This window comes from Saccopteryx bilineata, chromosome 6, assembly GCF_036850765.1.
Source record: "Saccopteryx bilineata isolate mSacBil1 chromosome 6, mSacBil1_pri_phased_curated, whole genome shotgun sequence".
NCBI classification, from domain to species: domain Eukaryota; kingdom Metazoa; phylum Chordata; class Mammalia; order Chiroptera; family Emballonuridae; genus Saccopteryx; species Saccopteryx bilineata.
Window position 1 is genome coordinate 201,957,145 of NC_089495.1, and position 19,387 is coordinate 201,976,531.

General features: G+C 44.1%; 1 protein-coding gene across 3 annotated transcripts in view; it reads right to left on the bottom strand.

Annotated features, from left to right (window-relative positions):
* PHF20 (PHD finger protein 20) overlaps positions 1 to 19,387 on the bottom strand; it is an 87,281-nt gene that overhangs the window by 48,607 nt on the left and 19,287 nt on the right. For all 3 annotated transcript variants that reach the window (XM_066234662.1, XM_066234661.1, XM_066234660.1), the window contains exons 4-7: positions 9,944 to 10,023; positions 5,308 to 5,695; positions 3,072 to 3,185; positions 2,174 to 2,362 (exon numbers count right to left, since the gene is read on the bottom strand). In XM_066234662.1, the coding sequence (XP_066090759.1) occupies positions 2,174 to 2,362; positions 3,072 to 3,185; positions 5,308 to 5,695; positions 9,944 to 10,023 (771 nt within the window). The remainder of the gene's footprint in view (positions 1 to 2,173; positions 2,363 to 3,071; positions 3,186 to 5,307; positions 5,696 to 9,943; positions 10,024 to 19,387) is intronic.

The following is a 19,387-nucleotide window of genomic DNA, read 5'->3' on the forward strand; positions in this document are numbered from 1 at the left end:
GACTAATTTTGGGATACAACTTAGGCGCAGTGCTTCCTCGTACAATGAGGCAGACATCAGTTTTCAGCTGAGCACGGGAATAGTTTAGCTCCCGTTTCTCCCATGCCCTTCATGCCCTTCTCCTGAGAGCACTCCCCCAAATAAACTGGTAGAGCAAGAACTCCTGTCTCCGGCTCTGCTCCTACAGCACCCAACTGAAGATACCACACATTTTATACATGAAATTAAGTTGTTTTGTGAGAAGACTCCAATGCTTCTAGGCCTTGACTGGCTCTTAAATCTGCAAACACAGCTGACCCCTAAAACACCTCCCAAACAAAACATGGTTCCTAGAGGTTTCTCCCACCCTTAATTTCCTATGTGCTCCTGAGTCACTTGCTCATCCTTTTTCACCTGGACCTCTGCTGTCAGACTGCCAAACTGACTTCTGTATCCTTTTTGACACTTCTAATCCATTACGTTGTCTTTCCAGTACACTGAACTACACTGCAGCTTTCAGCTTCTTCATACAGGCTTTATTTTTTCTTAGTGTTCCGTCGAGGGTGCAGCCTGCCTCACACACCTGTCTTAATCTCTCGGGAAATGTGGGGTGGGAACGAGGGAGATGAGGTAGCGTTTTGTTTTGTTCTGGTGAAGGGTAAGGAAACAGAGAACAAGGGAATAGATCTTCCATGATCACTTTCAGGAAAAGTTACAAAATACTGGAGAGCAGCAGGGACCACTCTCATCGTGTGTCACCAGACCCCCAACTCTTGCAGCATTAAGCTAAGGATAGAGGGAGCTAAAACCTGCAGAAGTCGGCGAGCAGTGAATGCCATGAGGAGTCAGCAGCAGAAGGCTGCACTTAAATGCAGGATGCTTTGTGGGTGAGAAAAGTGGCATTTACTATTTCCCAACTGTTTACCTGCACAGAACCAAACTATTAAGATTTTATCTGGGCCCTGGCCGGTTGGCTCAGCGGTGGAGCGTCGGCCTGGCGTAGCGAGGGACCCGGGTTCGATTCTCAGCCAGGGCACATGGGAGAGGCACCCATTTGCTTCTCCACCACCCCCCTCCTTCCTCTCTGTCTCTCTCTTCCCCTCCCGCAGCCAGGGCTCCATTGGAGCAGGGATGGCCCGGGTGCTAGGGATGGCTCCTTGACCTCTGCCCCAGGCACTGGAGTGGCTCTGGTCGTGGCAGGGCGACGCCCCAGAGGGGCAGAGCGTCGCCCCTGGTGGGCGTGCCGGGTGGATCCCGGTCGGGCACATGCGGGAGTCTGTCTGTCTGTCTCTCCCCATTTCCAGCTTCAGAAAAATACAAAAAAAAAAGATTTTATCTGCTCTCATTTTTTCAATTACTTGTGGGAAATTTATTTAGAAAACAAAGAGAACAGTATTATCTTTTCTAGTTAAATAGATAAAAACCTCTAAAAATTAGTAAGCGAATAAAATGAAGTAGAGAACAAAAAAATGGCTCAAGTGAAGGGAGGGTTTTCAGATGCATTAACAAAAGAGCACAGACGCCCTGGCCGGTTGGCTCAGCGGTAGAGCGTCAGCCTGGCGTGAAGGAGTCCCGGGTTCCATTCCCGGCCAGGGTACACAGGAGAAGTGCCCATCTGCTTCTCCACCCCTCCCCCTCTCCCTCTCCTTACTCTCTGTCTCTCTCTTCCCCTCCCGCAGCCAAGGCTCCATTGGAGCAAAGATGGCCCGGGTGCTGGGGATGGCTCTGTGGCTTCTGCCTCAGGCACTAGAATGGCTCTGGATGCAACAGAGTGACGCCCCAGATGGGCAGAGCATCGCCCCCTGGTGGGCACGCCGGGTGGATCCCGGTCGGGCGCATGCGGGAGTCTGTCTGACTGCTTCCCCGTTTTCAGCTTCAAAAAAATGAAAAAAAAAAAAAAAAGAGCACAGGCACTATAATGAGAAGCCACCAGGAAGACGAGGGCAGGGCTCTTCACACACTGGGTGTCCAACCCAGTAGTATTTAGACATACATGAGCAAAACTAATCTCAAAAATTTTGTCTGCTGAATCATCAATGAACAATACGTTATAAAAACACACTGCAACCCATTCTATAACTTGATTTCAAGACCATCTGAAACTTGTGGAAGGCAGTACACAAAGATTAGGATTGGTTCTCCCTTAGACCGGCATCAGGTTGGCAATAAAATTCCAAAACAGACTTCGACTCACCGTCTTCAGATTCCTTGGCACTGGATGATGTGTTTTGCAAAGAATCAGTGTTAACTGTATCAACCATATCCGATACAACCAAGTCAGGATCTAAGATTTCGTGGGTCCCATTTGTGGACAGCCTGGACGACCGTCTCCTCGATAAGTCTTTGTCAGTGCTTTCCGGGTAGTTTTTCGACTTCTCCTGGGCTATGAACCATTAAGAAGATGGTAGTCAAGAGACTAGAAGAAATAACTCTGCTACTACAGATTTCTCGACTGGGTGTCCTCTATAAAGGCTTTACAGAGATTTCTAGAATATTAGAACCAATGATAAAAGGAAATAGCATTTCCTAGTTTACAGTTTTAAATAAAGGCACGGCCTCTCTGCCAGAATAGAATGTTCCTTGTTTAAGGATTTATGCTCTGCAAATATGTGCCAAGGTCATGTCCTAATCTTGAGTGCTAAATTCTATGCTGGAGCTCCCCTAAAGAAAAGTCTATGTACTGATTTCAAAGTCAATAACATTTATAGAGGCACAGAGCCTTGGAGCCATCACAAATCCTCTTTGAAGCCAACAGAATATATTTTAAAAATCAATAAATAGTTTTTTAAAGTTTCGCTCAGCATATGAAATCCATCCATTCCTAAGCCATTAAATTTCCAGTGGATTCAAATTAAATGTAGTTTTATGGCTTTAGAGATGACACCACTGAACCCAATATTAAAGGGTTTTATACTTTAGGATTTCTTTCTCTTCTAGCAAAACTCCTTTTGATCCAACCACATCTCACTCACATTAGCTTCTACGATCAAGTCCAAGTCATAGAGGCCATAAGAAATAACGGAAAACACAGATACAGGGCTAGCCTAAGTGAAGTCAAGTTCTAGCCACACATACACAAACTGAAGACTCACATGAATTTTTATCAAGCCGAGGACGTTTTAATGGAACTTCACTTCCTTTTGATATTTTTCGTCTTCTCAATTCCAATGTTATTGGTTGCAAAGTTTGCGAGTTTGAATCCACAGCTACAATGTAAATAAAATTACAAACACAAAAGTATGTAATTTCTTAGTGTCTAATCCCAGACCCTGCTCCAGAGATTCTGACTAGGGAGGAAAGGCAAGTGTTAACCATAAGTTTGGAAAACACTTCTCTCTTAAATTGATCCTATCTGGTATAAAATCCTACACTTACAAAATAAAAGCAATAAACTGGATGGCATTTATTTTATCTGAGTGAAGTCATGTGGCTTCACAGGAGCAGTCTACAAGCTGAGGTAAGTGCCACTTTCCAGAGGGTACAAGCCGGAACATTAACAGCTAAAGAGGAACCAGCTTCACAACATGCAATTCCCACGTATACTCCTTCCAAAACTGAGAAGGGGACACGTTAGATTTCTCTGCCAGTTCACATTTTCCACTTCTCACACTTACATAAAAAGGTCTGCCTCTCACTCATCCCACCTCTTAACATGGTACACCATCCAGAGGTTTAAAGCCTCTAGACTTTCTCAACTAGAATTCCTCATTTGAACACCAAACAGACAGGTTATTTTCTCAGTTCTCCCAAAGGTAGTTTATAGCTACCATTCAAAATGCACAGAGAAGGCAATTCATTACAGATCATGAATATCTCGGACGTTAGAGTTTAATTCTCTCCCAGAATGCTGTCGAGGAAGCCAGTGAATTTAGGCCAGTGTTCTCCAATATAATTATAGTGGGAGCCACAAACGCAAGACACGTATGTATATTTAAAATTTTTAGTCATCATGCCTGACCTGTGGTGGCACAGTGGATAAAGTGTTGACTTGAAGTGCTAAGGTGGCTGGTTCAAAACCCTGGGCTTGCCTGGTTAAGGCACATATGAGAAGCAACTATGAGTAGATGCTTCCTCTCCTTCTCTTTCTTCCCCTCTCTCTCAAATCAATAAATAAAATATTTTTTTAAAAAAAGAATATGGCCCTGGATGGCTGGCTCAGCGGTAGAGTATCAGTCCAGCATGTGAAAGTCCCAGGTTCGATTCCCTGTCAGGGCACACAGAGGAAGTACCCATCTGCTTCTCCATCCCTCCCTCTTTTCTCCCTCCCCCTCTCTCTCCCTCTCTCCCTTTCCCTCTCTCTCTCCCCCCCTTCTCAGTCTCTCTAAAAAAGCAACCAATCGCCCTGGCACAATAACTCAGTTGGAGCATCATCTCAAAGCATAGAGGTTGCTGGTTCAATCCCTGGTCAGGGAACATACGGGAACAGATATTGCTGTCTCTCTTCTGCTCTCTCCCTTCTTCTGTCTAAAATCAATTAAATAAACATTTAAAAAAAAAAGCAACCAATCAAAAAAAATGTGCTAGGGTATTCATAGTTTTTCAACATTCACATGGAGAATATGCAAGCCAGACTGTCTGAAGACCACTACCAGATAATCACAGGCATTCAGTCTAGAGATCCTGAGGACTCTTCCTGCCACAGAATTCATCTAGAGAAGGAGACTTGGCTTAAGAAGAAATTTAAGGTGTGTTTCCTTCCAGGTTACTCTAGAAAAAATCCAAATGTCAGCTTAACTTCACAAACTGTGCTTTCTTCCCTAAGTCTGTACCCTCTAACCTTAACTCTTATAAATTAGCCATTTCAGCTTTTTATTTACACTGTGAAAATTTGTCAATCAGTAATCACTCTCCAGAGAACTCAATTTCAAATGCACCCATGGCCTTCTGGTTTTTAGCCCCCATCTCCTTCAGTAAGCCTCCTTCAGATGCCCGCACTGGCTCTACTTCTCCTTTCTTCTTTCTCGTCTCTCATGAAAACTGTATTTCCTGATCCCAGGTTCTATTAAGCTTAAACTGTGATCATTTAAATAGGCACATGCAAAAGACCTGACTTATTACATTTTATCATAGAGACTGAAGTATCTAGTGGACAATTATCTACCCCCCCCCCCCCAAGAAGCTCAGTCTCAGACATGTTTCCTAACTATGTTCATCTAAATACATGCCTCCCTTAAAATTCAGCTTCACAACACAAGTGATTTCAGATCACAGGACAATTTCAAGTCAGCCACAAAAGCAAAGGACTAATGTAGAGAACTGATAAAGAACCACAAAGGGCACAGAAAAACATGGGCACTGCCCACTGCAAAGCCCAGCTGGGAAACTCACCAGCAGGAGCTATGGAAGGCGGTCGGCCTCGTTTTCTTTTTGGCTCCCTCAAGTTTTCTTGTGGACTCTTCACAATGTCATTTTCAGGTTTCTTATCCACTTGAGCATCTCCAGAGTACTCTCTGTCATTTTCTGAAATGTTCTCCTTATCTTCCTTCTCGTTCTTAGGAAGACTTTTCTCTGGCACCTTCCCCTTTTCGGAACAAATTAACTTTCCTTCTTTATCAGGCTGCTTGGGTCGCTTTTCTGTCTTTAAGGCTTTGTCTTCTTTGTCCTTCTTCAGATTGACTGTGACTTTTCTCTGCTCTTTAAACTTCTCTCGTTTATCAGGAGATGAAGAAAGACTTTTGTGATCTGTTTCTTTAGGCCTAGCATTACCTACAATATTCTAAATGAGCAAAACAGCAATGAAACACACTTGGTGATTACTTGCAAATATAAGATCAGATGGTTTTTTGTAAACTTATGAAGACAAACAAATAAATTAAAAGGACATATGTCAAGTCACATAATGGTTACCAGTGAAAATATCTACCCATGCTCTGAGGCTTGAGAACCAATCCTAAGTTTAAAGAAAACAAGTCATGTTCAATTCCTTCTGAGACAGAGCTATCTCCCTTATGATAATAAGTCACTAGAAAATAATTAAGAGACAGTTAGCCTAGGGACCTCTTATGGAAAAACAATCTTTCTAAGAAAGTGCCTTCATGTCCCATCCTTCTCTTCCCAAGCACGACTACACTGACTCAGGGCCTTTCAGAGGCATGGCTCAGGGTGCCAGTGGATGTTGATTTCCTGTGGGGAATGGAACTCAAACTGGCAACTAGAGGCTGAACAGGAAAGCTGTAAAGATCTTCCAACCCAGAAACAGAGCCTTTGCTTCCTCTACTGGAGAAAGGCTGTGCTCAGTCCAACAAGCCGCCTATTGTATTCCTGAGCTGCTTACTACATTTTTTTAGCTATTAGGAGGAGGTATTGCTTCTTGGTTACTTTCCTCCTAAATTACTTTCTCTAAAATCTATCCTACAATTCTTGTGTCCTTGTATGACTGTCTCATACTAGAGCCAGCTCTGAAAGCACTGGAGTTTCCAAAACCACATTTAAGTTTATTTGTATGTGTGCCTCCCACCCAAGACCTCAGTCTTCACCACAGCAGGTTCATGTGATATCCCCAGCACCCAGCACACACTGGACACAGAGATTGCTGCCAGAAGCCAGAAAAAGTGCTTAAATACTCACTGAATAAAAGTTTAATTTTTCTCAGAGGGAAAAATAATAAACAAGGAGAATCCCTGTGGTTAGAGCCTAGAAAGAAATATTTTTTAAAGTCCTCCAAATTTTCTGACAGCAGTCAGGTTTAAGAACAAACACATTCCTTAATAACTGCTGGCAAAAACACAAACTGCAACTGCCTGCGGGAGTAGAGGGGTAGCAATGGCAATTTGGGTCAAAAGTTTATACTTCTGAACTAGAATGCATTCCTAGAAATAAAATCTGCTAAGAGAATAATCACACTTAAGCACTCAGATTTACAAATATCCTTAAAAGACCATTAGGGAGTTGGTCACACAAAGTAGGATGACATACATATTATAGAATACTACTCAGCCATTAAAATCCATATTTGCATGCAGTATTAATAAACTTGGGAATATGTTATTTCTTTAAAAGAAAAAAGCAAATTATAGTACAGTAATATACTGCATGATTCCAGTTTTGAAAAGAAATACTTATAATATACATAAATATTTATCAAAAAACAAAAAGTGCCTAGTCGTTGGTGGTGCAATGAATAGAGCCTCACCTAGGACACTGAGGTCCCAGGTTCTCCTCGAGGTTCCGGCTCAAGTGTGGGCTCATTCAGCATGAGGGCAGGTTCGCCAGCTTGGGCATGGAATCATAGACAAGATCCCACAGTCGCTGGCTTGAAGCCCAAAGTTTCTGGTTTGAGCAAGAGGTCACTAGCTCGGCTTGAGCCCCCCACCCCCGCTCAAGGCACATATGAGAAGGCAAGCAATGAACAACTAAGGTGCCACAACTAAGAGTTGATGCTTCTAATCTCTCTCCCTTCCTCTGTGTCTCTCAAAAAAAAAAAAATGTTTAACAGTTATAGTAAATTTATCTAGATGATAGATTCGTCTTTATAATTTTCTGTATTTCCTCAATTTTCTACAGGAAACATACTTTTTTTAACTTCAAAAATGGCCCTGGCCGGTTGGCTCAGCGGTAGAGCGTCGGCCTGGCGTGCAGGGGACCCAGGTTCGATTCCTGGCCAGGGCACATAGGAGATGCGCCCATTTGCTTCTCCACCCCCCCCCTCCTTCCTCTCTGTCTCTCTCTTCCCCTCCCGCAGCCAAGGCTCCATTGGAGCAAAGATGGCCCGGGTGCTGGGGATGGCTCCTTGGCCTCTGCCCCAGGCGCTAGAGTGGCTCTGGTCGCGGCAGAGCGTCGCCCCTGGTGGGCGTGCTGGGTGTATCCCGGTCGGGTGCATGCGGGAGTCTGTCTGACTGTCTCTCCCCGTTTCCAGCTTCAGAAAAATACAAAAAACAAACAAACAAACAAAAAAAAAACGATGTGTTCCAAATATATAGTTTAACAAAACACTTAAGACAATGTGGTCCTACAGAAAAAACTTAAAAACCTAAATCAATTCTAATACTATGTGAGAAAAGCTTTAAAAAAATGTCAGATATTTTTAAGAAGTTTTGCTTTGTATAGGCCCATTATAGAACCTTAGGTTATAAGGGTCAAAAGGAGCTGAGAAGTCATTTACCCAAACTATACTGCTCAAAAAATTAGGGGATGTTTCAAAATGAATATGAAGCAATAAAAAAAAGAAGCATTTGATTTTTTAAATTAATTTTAATGGGGTGACATTGATAAATCAGGGTACATATGTTCAGAGAAAACATCTCTACGTTAATTTGACATCTGATTATGCTGCATTCCCATCACCCAAAGTCCAATTGTCTTCCGTCACCTTCTAACTGGTTTTCTTTGTGCCCCTCCCCTCCCCCAACCCTGATTTTTTTTTTACTAAACAAGAACATCAGAAAAGTAAATGACAAGTCAAAGAAAGTTGATCGATTATGCAAATGAGATGCAAAACCATACACTGGTGAAAATGCACTCTACAAAAGGCTGAAAGTCCTGGAGTATCTGCACATTCCCTGATCCCCTAATTTTGTGAGCAGTATACTATGTCCTCTTAGGTAACAAAAACAAGCAAACAGGCACCATGGGCCTGTGTCTGACCACCTGCCAAGACTCAGATGGGATGAGACACTCAAAAGCATCTGGAAATTGGGAACTGAAGCACCCACAAATCCACACTGGGTTGTGTCCGGCTCCAAGCCAAAGCACCATGAATGCTATCAATCACTTTAGTGAGCACAGCAGAATAAACAGTTGGACGTCTGTTTTCTGGAGCCCTGGACTTCCATCTGGGGGTGTTCTGGATATAATCTGACAGTTGGACAAGTTCTTAATATGGTCCTCTATCTATATTAACTCATTCCACGAACTGCACACAAATATTACCAAATGGAACTCTAAAACAATTTAGAGTGCTATGTAGTTATTAAGATGCCTGAGGGGCAAATGATCAAACAGAAAACATCTTTGGGGCTAAAGCTTTATAATTTCGTCAATTTTCTGAAGCAGAAAACTAGCAAAAGGCAAACGCGTCTTGAGGCTACCTTTAAACATGTTATGATCCTTTGAAATTGCTAAATATATGTACAGTAGAATTTACAAAACTCTGCGATAAGGAAAAGCATTAGATCATCATAAGAAAAGATACAACAGGTTTCAGCATCACCAACTTCTGTCATATCAACAACCATTAAAGAAGTAACAGTAACATGAGTTTTTAAAAACATCAATATCCACATTTTGATTTGTTTCCCCTCAACTACTTCATGAAAATATAAACATGAAAAAGACTAAAGAGGGGAAAAATCATGAAGAAAGTAATGGCCTGTGATCTATGTGCATATGCCATATTTCCAGTATCAAAATTCAAGTCCCATGCTCAAGCAAATACATGCCTGGGACAGGAAACAAAATTTTCAACCCAGGCATACCTCCCAACTCCATGCCAAACTATAGCTGTACAACCATCAGGTCATGGTCCTGAGCTTAAAGACAAAGTTAGATGAGGAGAGAACACACTCTAGATCTCCTCAAGCAATTCAGCAAGTTTCCTGTGATCAGTAATAACTCTGGCGGCAGGGCACATGGACAGAGAAAAATAATAACTAGAAACTTTCTGGGATTATAATTTAGTAAATTATATAATAATGTCTAATCACTGGGGTGGGTACCTGAAACTGACAGAATAATGTATATCAACTGTAATTGAAAAATAAAAATTATTTAAAAAAGAACTAGACATCTATAAGGAAAGATGAGGAAAACAGATAACAGGTAGTTGTATCCAAGTATTTGGTGTTAAGAAATGGCAGAGACAAATATTTACAATTTGTGAAAATGTACATATTGGTTTCTGGTGAAACAGTGTCAGATGGAGGACATCAAAACTTTGCCATGATAAACAAATATAATATCTTTATGAGAAATAAAACCACAATGCTAGGACCATTCATACCACAGAGCACAAAGCCACATCTCTCACCTGATCTTTGGAAAAGGCTTTGACATGAATATGCTTGACAGTCTGAATCACTCCATCATAAAATTTCACAGTGTAAGTACCTAGAATTCAAGAAGATATCATGATTTTGACTTGCAGTTTCATGAAAGTGACACAACTTTTCAAAGCATAAACACAAGAGAGTTCCAACCACAATAATATACTTAGGGAAATTTAAAAATTCTTGAAGAATCACATCAGTATTACCTATATCTGAGATAATAGAAGGCATGCTTTTTTTATTTATACACATCAAAATCCATAATAGAAACAGATTCATTTTTATGATGCTTCATTAAAAAAACAAAAATAACTTGCACTGAATTTAGACTAAGAACAAACAGCAGTAAAAACAAATATGAATCTGAGGAAAATGCAGATTTATTTCTAGGTGAATTAATTTGTATCATTTAATCTTCATTTTCTGGGCTTAGGGATGTAACAGCTTTAAACTTCAAAAGAAATACGACTATGTCCCGGCAGAGTGGCTCAGTAAATAAAGGATCTATCGTCCTGGGGTGCTGAGGTTGAAGGTTTGATTCCTGGTCAGGGCACTTAAGCAATCAGTGAATACACAACTAATTGGAACAACTAAATGGGACAGCAAGTTGATGCTTTTCTCTTTCTCTCTCTCTCTCTCTCTTCCTCTGAACTCTCAAGTCACCAGTTCAAAACCCTAGGCTTGCCTGGTCAAGGCACATATGACAAGAAACCAATGAACAGCTAAAGTGAAGCAACTACTTCTCGTTCCTCAAACCCCGCCTGTAAAATCATAAATAAAATCTTTTTAAAAAATTAGTTTGCCTGACCAGGCGGTGGCGCAGTGACTAGAGCGTCGGACCGGGATGCGGAGGACCCAGGTTCGAGACCTCAAGGTCACCAGCTTGAGCGTGGGCTCATCTGGTTTGAGCAAAGCTCACCAGCTTGGACTCAAGGTCGCTGGCTCGAGCAAAGGGTTACTTGGTCTGCTGAAGGCCCACGGTCAAGGCACATATGAGAAAGCAATCAATGAACAACTAAGGTGTCGCTACGAAAACTAATGATTGATGCTTCTCATCTCTCTCTGTTCCTGTCTGTCTGTCCCTATCTATCCATCTCTCTGACTCTCTCTCTCTCTCTCTCTCTCTCTCTCTCTCTGTAAAAAAACAAAAACCAAAAATTAGTTTTTGGCCCTAGCTGGTTGGCTCAGCAGAAGAGCATTGGCCCAACGTGTGGAAGCCCCAGGATCAATTCCAGGTCAGGTCAGGGCACCGAGAAGCGCCCATGTGCTTCTCTACCCTTCCCCTTCTCCTTTTTCTCTATCTCTCTCTTCTCCTCCCACAGCCAAGGCTCCATTGGAGCAAAGTTGGCCTGGGCGCTGAGGATGACTCCACAGCCTCCGCCTCAGGCTCTACAATGGCTCCGATTGAAGAGGAGCAACACCCCAGAGGGGATGAGCATCACCCCCTGGTGGGCGTGCCGGGTGGATCCCAGTCGGGCGAATGCGGGAGTCTGTCTGACTGCCTCCCCTCCCCCCACCTTCTCACTTCAAAAAATACAAAAAAGAAAAAATTGTTTTTAAAGAAGCCTATATCCGTTTTTTCTTTTAAATGTTTATTTTATTGATTTTAGAAGGAGGAAGAGAGGCCCTGACCGGTTGGCTCAGTGGTAGAGCGTCGGCCTGGTGTGTGGAATTCCTGGGTTCGATTCCCGGCCAGGGCACACAGGAGAAGCGCCCATTTGCTTCTCCACCCCTCCCCCTCTCCTTCCTCTCTGTCTCTCTCTTCCCCTCCCGCAGCCAAGGCTCCATTGGAGCAAAGATGGCCCAGGTGCTGGGGATGGTTCTGTGGCCTCTGCCTCAGGTGCTAGAGTAGCTCTGGTCACAACAGAGCAACGCCCCGGATGGGCAGAGCATTGCCCCCTGGTGGGTATGCTGGGTGGATCCTGGTCGGGCGCATGCGGGAGTCTGTCTGACTGCCTCCCCATTTCCAGCTTCAGAAAAATACAAAAAAAAAAAAAAAAAAAAAGGAAGAGGAAGAGAGAGCCCTGGCCAATTAGCTCTAGAGGTCAGAGCGTGCCAAAGTGCAAAAGTTGCTGCTTCGATCTTTGGTCAGGGCACATACAGGAATAGATCATTGTTCCTGTCTGTCTGTCTGTCTGTTTCTCTCTCTCTCTCTCTCTCCCTCTCTCTCCCTTCTCCTCCCCCCTTCCTCTCTTGCTAAAAATTAATAAATAATTTTGTTTTTTAGATTGAGAGGCAGGGAGGCAGAGAGACAGACTCCCACATGCGCCCCAATCAGGATCCACCTAGGAGGGGATCCTGACATTAAAAGACATTTCAAGCCCCTAGGGGGTGATGCTCGGCCCATCTGGGGCCATTGCTCCATTGCTTGGCAACTGAGCTATTTTAGTGCCTGAGGTGAGACCATGGAGACATCATCAACACTCGGGATCAACTTTGCTCGAATCAATCACCAATTGAGCCATGGGTGCAGGAGGGGAAGAGAGAGAGAAAGAGAAAGAGAGAGAGAGAGAAGGGGGGGGGGGAGAAGTAGATGTTCGCTTCTCCTGTGTGCCCTTACCAGGAATCAAACGTGAGACTTCCACACACCGGGCTGACACTTTACCACTGAGACAATCAGCCAAGGCCAAAAAATTTTTTTTTCTTCTTTACTTAAGAGAGCAGGAGAGAACAAAGAAAACCAGATAGAAGGTGATGGAAGATAATATGACTTTAGGTGATGGGTATGCAACATAATCAAATGTCAAAATAACTTGGGAGTTGTTTTCTCTGAACATATGTATCCTGATTTATCAATGTCACCCCATTAAAATTAATCATAAATTTAAAAAAAAAAGAGAGAGCAGGAGAGAGACAAGACCATCTATCTGTTCCTGAATGTGTCCTGACTAGGAATCAAACTGGCAACCTTTGCGCTTTATGACAATGCTTTAACCAACCAAACTATCTAACCAGGGCTGAAGCCCCTATCCTTACACTGCCTGGTGAAACAAAGCTTCCTAGCCTTGCCCCTCTGGGAGTTAAGAACTTGGCATATCAGACGACCTTATAACAGTGAGTTAATAGCAGAAGGGATGTAAGAACAAAACTGAAGATGCACAGCAAGCTCACTTCTAGGACCAAGGAAATACGGATACACAGGTCACTCTGTATAGGAAAGACTTCTGCTTCTACTGTAACTGTGACTTAAGAGCCTTTTCTCTACCCTACTCATTCTCCAGAAGTCAGAGACTTCCAGAATGTCATACACAGGAGACTTGAAGTTTTCAAACACGGTTTCTCCAAGTCCTCAGGTTTCCAGAGTTGTGCCTCTTCAGGTGGGCAGAGTGATATGCACATGATTACAGACACCTCCCCTTCCCTAAGTCTTTTCTTCTTAGCAATGTTAACATAATGGGCTTGGGTTCTGTGGCCAACAATTTCCAAAAATGCTCAACTATGCCAGTTTCTTCTTCAATTTTTAATTTTTATTTATTTATTTTTTACAGAGACAGAGAGTGAGTCAGAGAGAGGGATAGACAGGGACAGACAGGAATGGAGAGAGATGAGAAGCATCAATCATTAGTTTCTCATTATGCGTTGCAACACCTTAGTTGTTCATTGATTGCTTTCTCATATGTGCCTTGACCGCGGGCCTTCAGCAGACCGAGTAACCCCTTGCTTGAGCCAGCGACCTTGGGTCCAAGCTGGTGAGCTTTTGCTCAAACCAGATGAGTCTGCACTCAAGCTGGCGACCTCGGGGTTTCGAACCTGGGTCCTTCCGCATCCCAGTCCAACGCTCCATCCACTGCGCCACCTCCTGGTCAGGCTCTTCTTCAATTTTTAATTGCTCAAATGAGTCCAGAGCAAGGGCAGTGAAGTGCCTGCACCACTGAGCAGGGACTGGGACCAGAGACTCATCTCCCAGTCAGAGCTATCAAGTCACCACTAGGCTCCAGGAAGTGCAAATGATCTACATCTACTCTACCATCATATCAGACCCATGCACGTGTGCATACACACACACACACACACACACACACACATTCCCAACAATACCTGCTCTGACAACGCCTGACGTTTTGGAAAACTCAGATCCAAAGACACGGCACGCTATTCTGGGGACTGTGGGTCAGGAACTCTGGAGTCCCACAGACCTTGCAGATCTTAGCCCCACCCTTTATGCATGTGCTCTGTAACCTCAAGCGATTTCTCCTGTGAGCTTAGGTCCTCATATATTATATGAGGGCTGAGTTTACAGTAACAAGCTTTCCATGTCTGTGTGAAGACTAAATGAGACCAGAGATGGAAACTGATTAGCAAAGGGGCTATTATAAAATAAAGGATCAATAAGTGGTTCTAATTGTCATCATCTACCAAGTCACTTTAAAATAGAAGCACCAACCCCTACCCCCATAAAAGATAAAAGCCAAACTAGCACTTGCATATGTGGGTTTATCTCTTTTTTCTCTCTTTGCAAAGCTGTTCCCATAGTCCCAACACCTCTGCATTTCATGTGCAGGCTCAGTTACAGCATAAAGAAAACAAAAAACTAACTGCTTCAACAAGAGACTTTAGAAATAAGACCATTTCCATAGGCTCTCCTGCTATATATACAGACTTCAGGCAATGGACCAAAGAGAATAAACTAGGCGGGAGGGTGAGGCAGGACCTAAGAGTACGAATTTAACTTTAAGGAAGAGGGACCTGATCAACCTGCACACTCAAGTTAAAGAACCACAGATCAATAGGAAGGAACAATTCCTCATTTTGTTGTTGTCAATGTGAACCTACTTTCAGCTTCCCCCACGACTGGGAGCATAAAGCCCTGACTGACAAATGGCTCCGCCATCCCCAGTGTAAAAAAGAGCCAAGCAGTCCCAGCAGAGAGCTGAGATCAACTCACCAGAGAAAGCCTCCGAACAAAGACCCCTGAAGCCAGAATCATGTCTTTTACTACCACAGAGACCCAGGGTCTACAAGACTACCAGCTATGGCTGCCTTCACACTAAATGGTGCTTAATTACCATTGCCAAAAAACCATTCCAGGTGAAAAGATCTTAAATAACGTGGCATTGCCCTCCCCAGTTTCCAGCGCTAACTCCCTCAAGAAACTCTGAAGTTGCTATTTAGCTGTAATTCAATCACGTCAGACTCCCAATGCCAGCAGCTGTTGCTCTCCACTCCGTCTAGAGCCCCCACCCACCAGCCTGCTCAATCAATAATCAGCCTCATCAAAACCACCAGCGAAGTTAAGAGTGGCAAGAAAACTAGACCAAGCCTTCCCAAGATGGATCTACAGAGTCTGACTTCACTATATCCCCGGCCTCCTCCTGGCAGCACCAACAAGACAGAATGACTTCTACAGGAACTACAAGGGCACCTTGCCGGCAGAGCTCCTACTCATTAAGTTATGGGGGCCCCTGCTACAGAACAAACTGAGCCAGGGCAGAAAATACCAGTGAAAGAGTAAAAAGAGAACCCAACATTGTCCCTTCCAATCCTGCAACCACTAGAATGAATCATGATGAACCAGAAATCGTTTACTAACCCTATAGGTAAAATCTAACCCAAAGGCAGCACCTAGAGGTCATTATCTTCTCAGAATATCTGAGTTCCCACAAAGGCGAGCTTTCCCTCACAAATCCACAGTGTGACAACAATGCCACCCGACCAATTCCACTTTTAGGACTTCTCCCCCGTGTTCTTCCTCTCCTCCCACCCCTCCAATTCATCTCAAGAACCAGTAAGGGTAGCAGCATAATACAAAACTTCAGACTCAAAAACTAGAGAACACAGGTTCTGGCAGGAATTTCCACTCATTTTCAGTATCCTACAATTAATTAAAATTCACCAGACACAATTCAGAGCTTATAAAACATATATATTAGGGCAGCAAATGATCGTTTTAGGAGTAACCACTACGTCAAGATTCTCCCTCCTGTTATTTTAGCTCATAGAGAAAAGAAACTAAAAGGATTTTTTTTTAATCCTTTTTAAAAACAAAACTTGTAAAGCTCTGGTTGCCCCAGCTTAAAAGACATTTCAAAACCTTAATTAACTTAATTGACCAACGATGTAGCCAATGACTTTTAGCCTTTACATCAGGGGTCGTCAAACTTTTTATAAAAACCGCCAACCTGACCAGGTGGTGGCGCAGTGGATAGAGCGTCGGACTGGGATACAGAGCACCCAGGTTCGAGACCCCGAGGTCGCCAGCTTGAGTGCGGGCTCATATGATTTGGACCCAAGGTCGCTGGCTCGAGCAAGGGGTCACTCAGTCTGCTGTAGCCCCACGGTCAAGGCACATTTGAGAAAGCAATCAATGAACAACTAAGGTATCGCAACTAAAAACCGCCCACTTTTGCAGTGCTGGTCAACCTGGTCCCTACTGCCCGCTCTGCTACTACCCACCACGAAAGCTGAACTGCCCAGTTAGGGACTAGGTTGACCAGCACTGTAAAAAGTGCGCAGTTTTTATAAAGTTTGATGACCCCTGCATTTCAAGAGTTCAGATACATACACACACACACCATTAACTGTACACTGTACTCCCCACATGATTTATCTGCACCATCTGCTCCTGCCCTGCCTCTTCCTGGTAGCTCTATCTCAACACCTCATTCTGCCTTGAAACTAGGCCTTTTTTTTTTAATCCACAATGCCAAGCTCTGAGTTATGCAGATATTAGATGCAAGTAGGTTCCTATTCCTTTACTGCCTCAACCAAAACACCCCCACCCCTCTGTGAGACAGCCCCCAGGGCTCCCCACACTTTCTCAAACTGCCTCTCCTGTGCCCCTCCATCATCCAATCTCCTCTGCCCTTCCATGTGACTCTGAGACATCAGAGCAACAAAAGAGACATGTTGCTTCCTTTCTGCTACCTCCCTTACCTAGTTACTCATGTTACTACCCACAACTTTTATTTGCTATAAGGGGCAGCCACTTACCTAGAGGAAAAAAACACCAATGGGGATCCTGGCCGGTTGGCTCAGTGGTAGAGCGTCGGCCTGGCGTGCAGGAGTCCCAGGTTCAATTCCCGGCCAGGGCACACAGGAGAAGCACCCATCTGCTTCTCCACCCCTCCCCCTCTCCTTCCTCTCTGTCTCTCTCTTCCCCTCCCGCAGCCAAGGCTTTACTGGAGCAAAGTTGGCCCGGGCACTGAGGACGGCTCTACGGCCTCTGCCTCAGGCGCTAGAATGGCTCTGGTTGCAACAGAGCAACGCCCCAGATGGGCAGACCATCGTCCCCTGGTAGGCATGCCGGGTGGATCCCAGTTGGGTGCATGCAGGAGTCTGTCTGACTGCCTCCCCGTTTCCAACTTCAGAAAAATACAAACACAAACAAACAAACAAAAAACCCCACCAGTGGGTACTATTCTGGGGGAAAGTATGACTTGTTCAGCATAAACCAACCTAAAAGACTTTCAGGAACACATCTATGTACATGGAGAACACTTGTATTTCATACCATGATTTACACACAGTAAAAGCAGAAAAAATTATTAATCTTTAAAATAAGACTCAAAATGTAAACTATGTCCTTTACTAAAAGTATCTGAGGCAGCTGAATAACATATAAGCTTTCCTTTCAAAATAAGAATTTAGGTTAATGTGATACATATGAAAAGTAGTACTAGGAGTTTATTTTGAACAGAAACTTATAAAAGTAATTTAAGGAAACAAGGAACTATCTAAAAATACTTAATCATAAACTGTAGGATCAGTAACTGCTTAGACAAGTTGGACATAATCTTGCTTTGGAAGCCTGAGACAGGAGGACTATGTGTAAGAATAACCTACATCTGGCACAGGAGTTAACCTACATCCTTAAGCCACCCTGGCCTAATGGCTTGGCAGGGCGGGGATGGGGTAAATGTAGCAATACAGAACTAAAATTTCTGCTTATGCACATGAATGTTCACTTCTAACCATGTCACACCATTCTCAGATCAAACTTCTTGGTCAGACCAAGGTCCAGCTTTTAGCAGAGTGCTGAATAAATATTTGAATACTTCATAAAATGAAAAGTCAATTGGCCTTACAGTCACCCTTAACAGTAGTAAGAGGCCTAATTATCCTAAATATTCATTACAAAGATCATGGACAAAAAAAAAAAATCATGGACAAACCAAAAACATCCTGATCGGAAATTCTAAAAACAAAAATGAATCTCTATTAGCCTGACCAGCCAGTGGATAGAGCGTCAGCCTGGGGCACAGAAGACCCAGGTTCGAAACACCGAGGTCACAGGCTTGAGCATGGGATCATAGACTTGAGCCCAAAGGTCGCTGGCTTGAGCAAAGGGTACTGGCTCCACTAGAGACCCACCATCAAGGCACATAGGAGAAAGCAATCAATGAACAACTCAGGTGCCACAACAAAGAATTGGTGCTTCTCGGCCCTGGCCGGTTAGCTCAGTGGTAGAGCGTCGGCCTGGCGTGCAGAAGTCCCGGGTTCGATTCCCGGCCAGGGCACACAGGAGAAGCGCCCATCTGCTTCTCCACCCCTCCCCCTCTCCTTCCTCTCTGTCTCTCTCTTCCCCTCCCACAGCCGAGGCTCCACTGGAGCAAAGATGGCCCGGGTGCTGGGGATGGCGCCTTGGCCTCTGCCCCAGGTGCTGGAGTGGCTCTGGTCGCAACAGAGCAACGCCCCAGAGGGGCAGAGCATCGCCCCCTGGTGGGCAGAGCGTCACCCCCTGGTGGGCGTGCCGGGTGGATCCCGGTCGGGGGCATGCGGGAGTCTGTCTGACTGTCTCCCCTCGTTTCCGGCTTCAGAAAAATACAGAGAAAAAAAATTAAAAAAAAAAAAAAAAAGAATTGGTGCTTTTCATCTCTCTCCATTCCTGTCTGTCCCTATCTGTCCCTCTCTCTCTCTCTCTCTCTTAAAAAAAAAAAAAGGTTTCTATGAGTCACAGGCCTTATCCTGACTCCTCACATGTTCTAAATCTGGCAAAAGCATCCCAACTCAGGACTCTAAATCCCAGCAACCCAATATCAACTAGCAACCCTAATATTACAAACCACCCTCAATCACCTTACAACCACAAAGCACATTATAAAGGAATGTTCATTGGTGTCACTTCACAGCTAGGCTATTCACAAATAAGTAAAAGGAATATTAGGGAGCCTGACCAGGTGGTGGCGCAGTGGATAGAGCGTCGGACTGGGATACGGAAGGATCCAGGTTCGAGACCCCGAGGTTGCCAGCTTGAGCAACCTTCTGGCTTGAGCAAAGAGCTCACCAGCTTAGACCCAAGGTCGCTGGCTCCAGCAGGGGGTTACTCAGTCTGCTGAAGGCCCACGGTCAAGGCACATGTGAGAAAGCAATCAATGAACAACTAAGAAGTCGCAACGTGCAATGAGAAACTGATGATTGATGCTTCTCATCTCTCTCTGTTCCTGTCTGTCTGTCCCTGTCTATCTCTGCCTCTGTAAAAAAAAAGG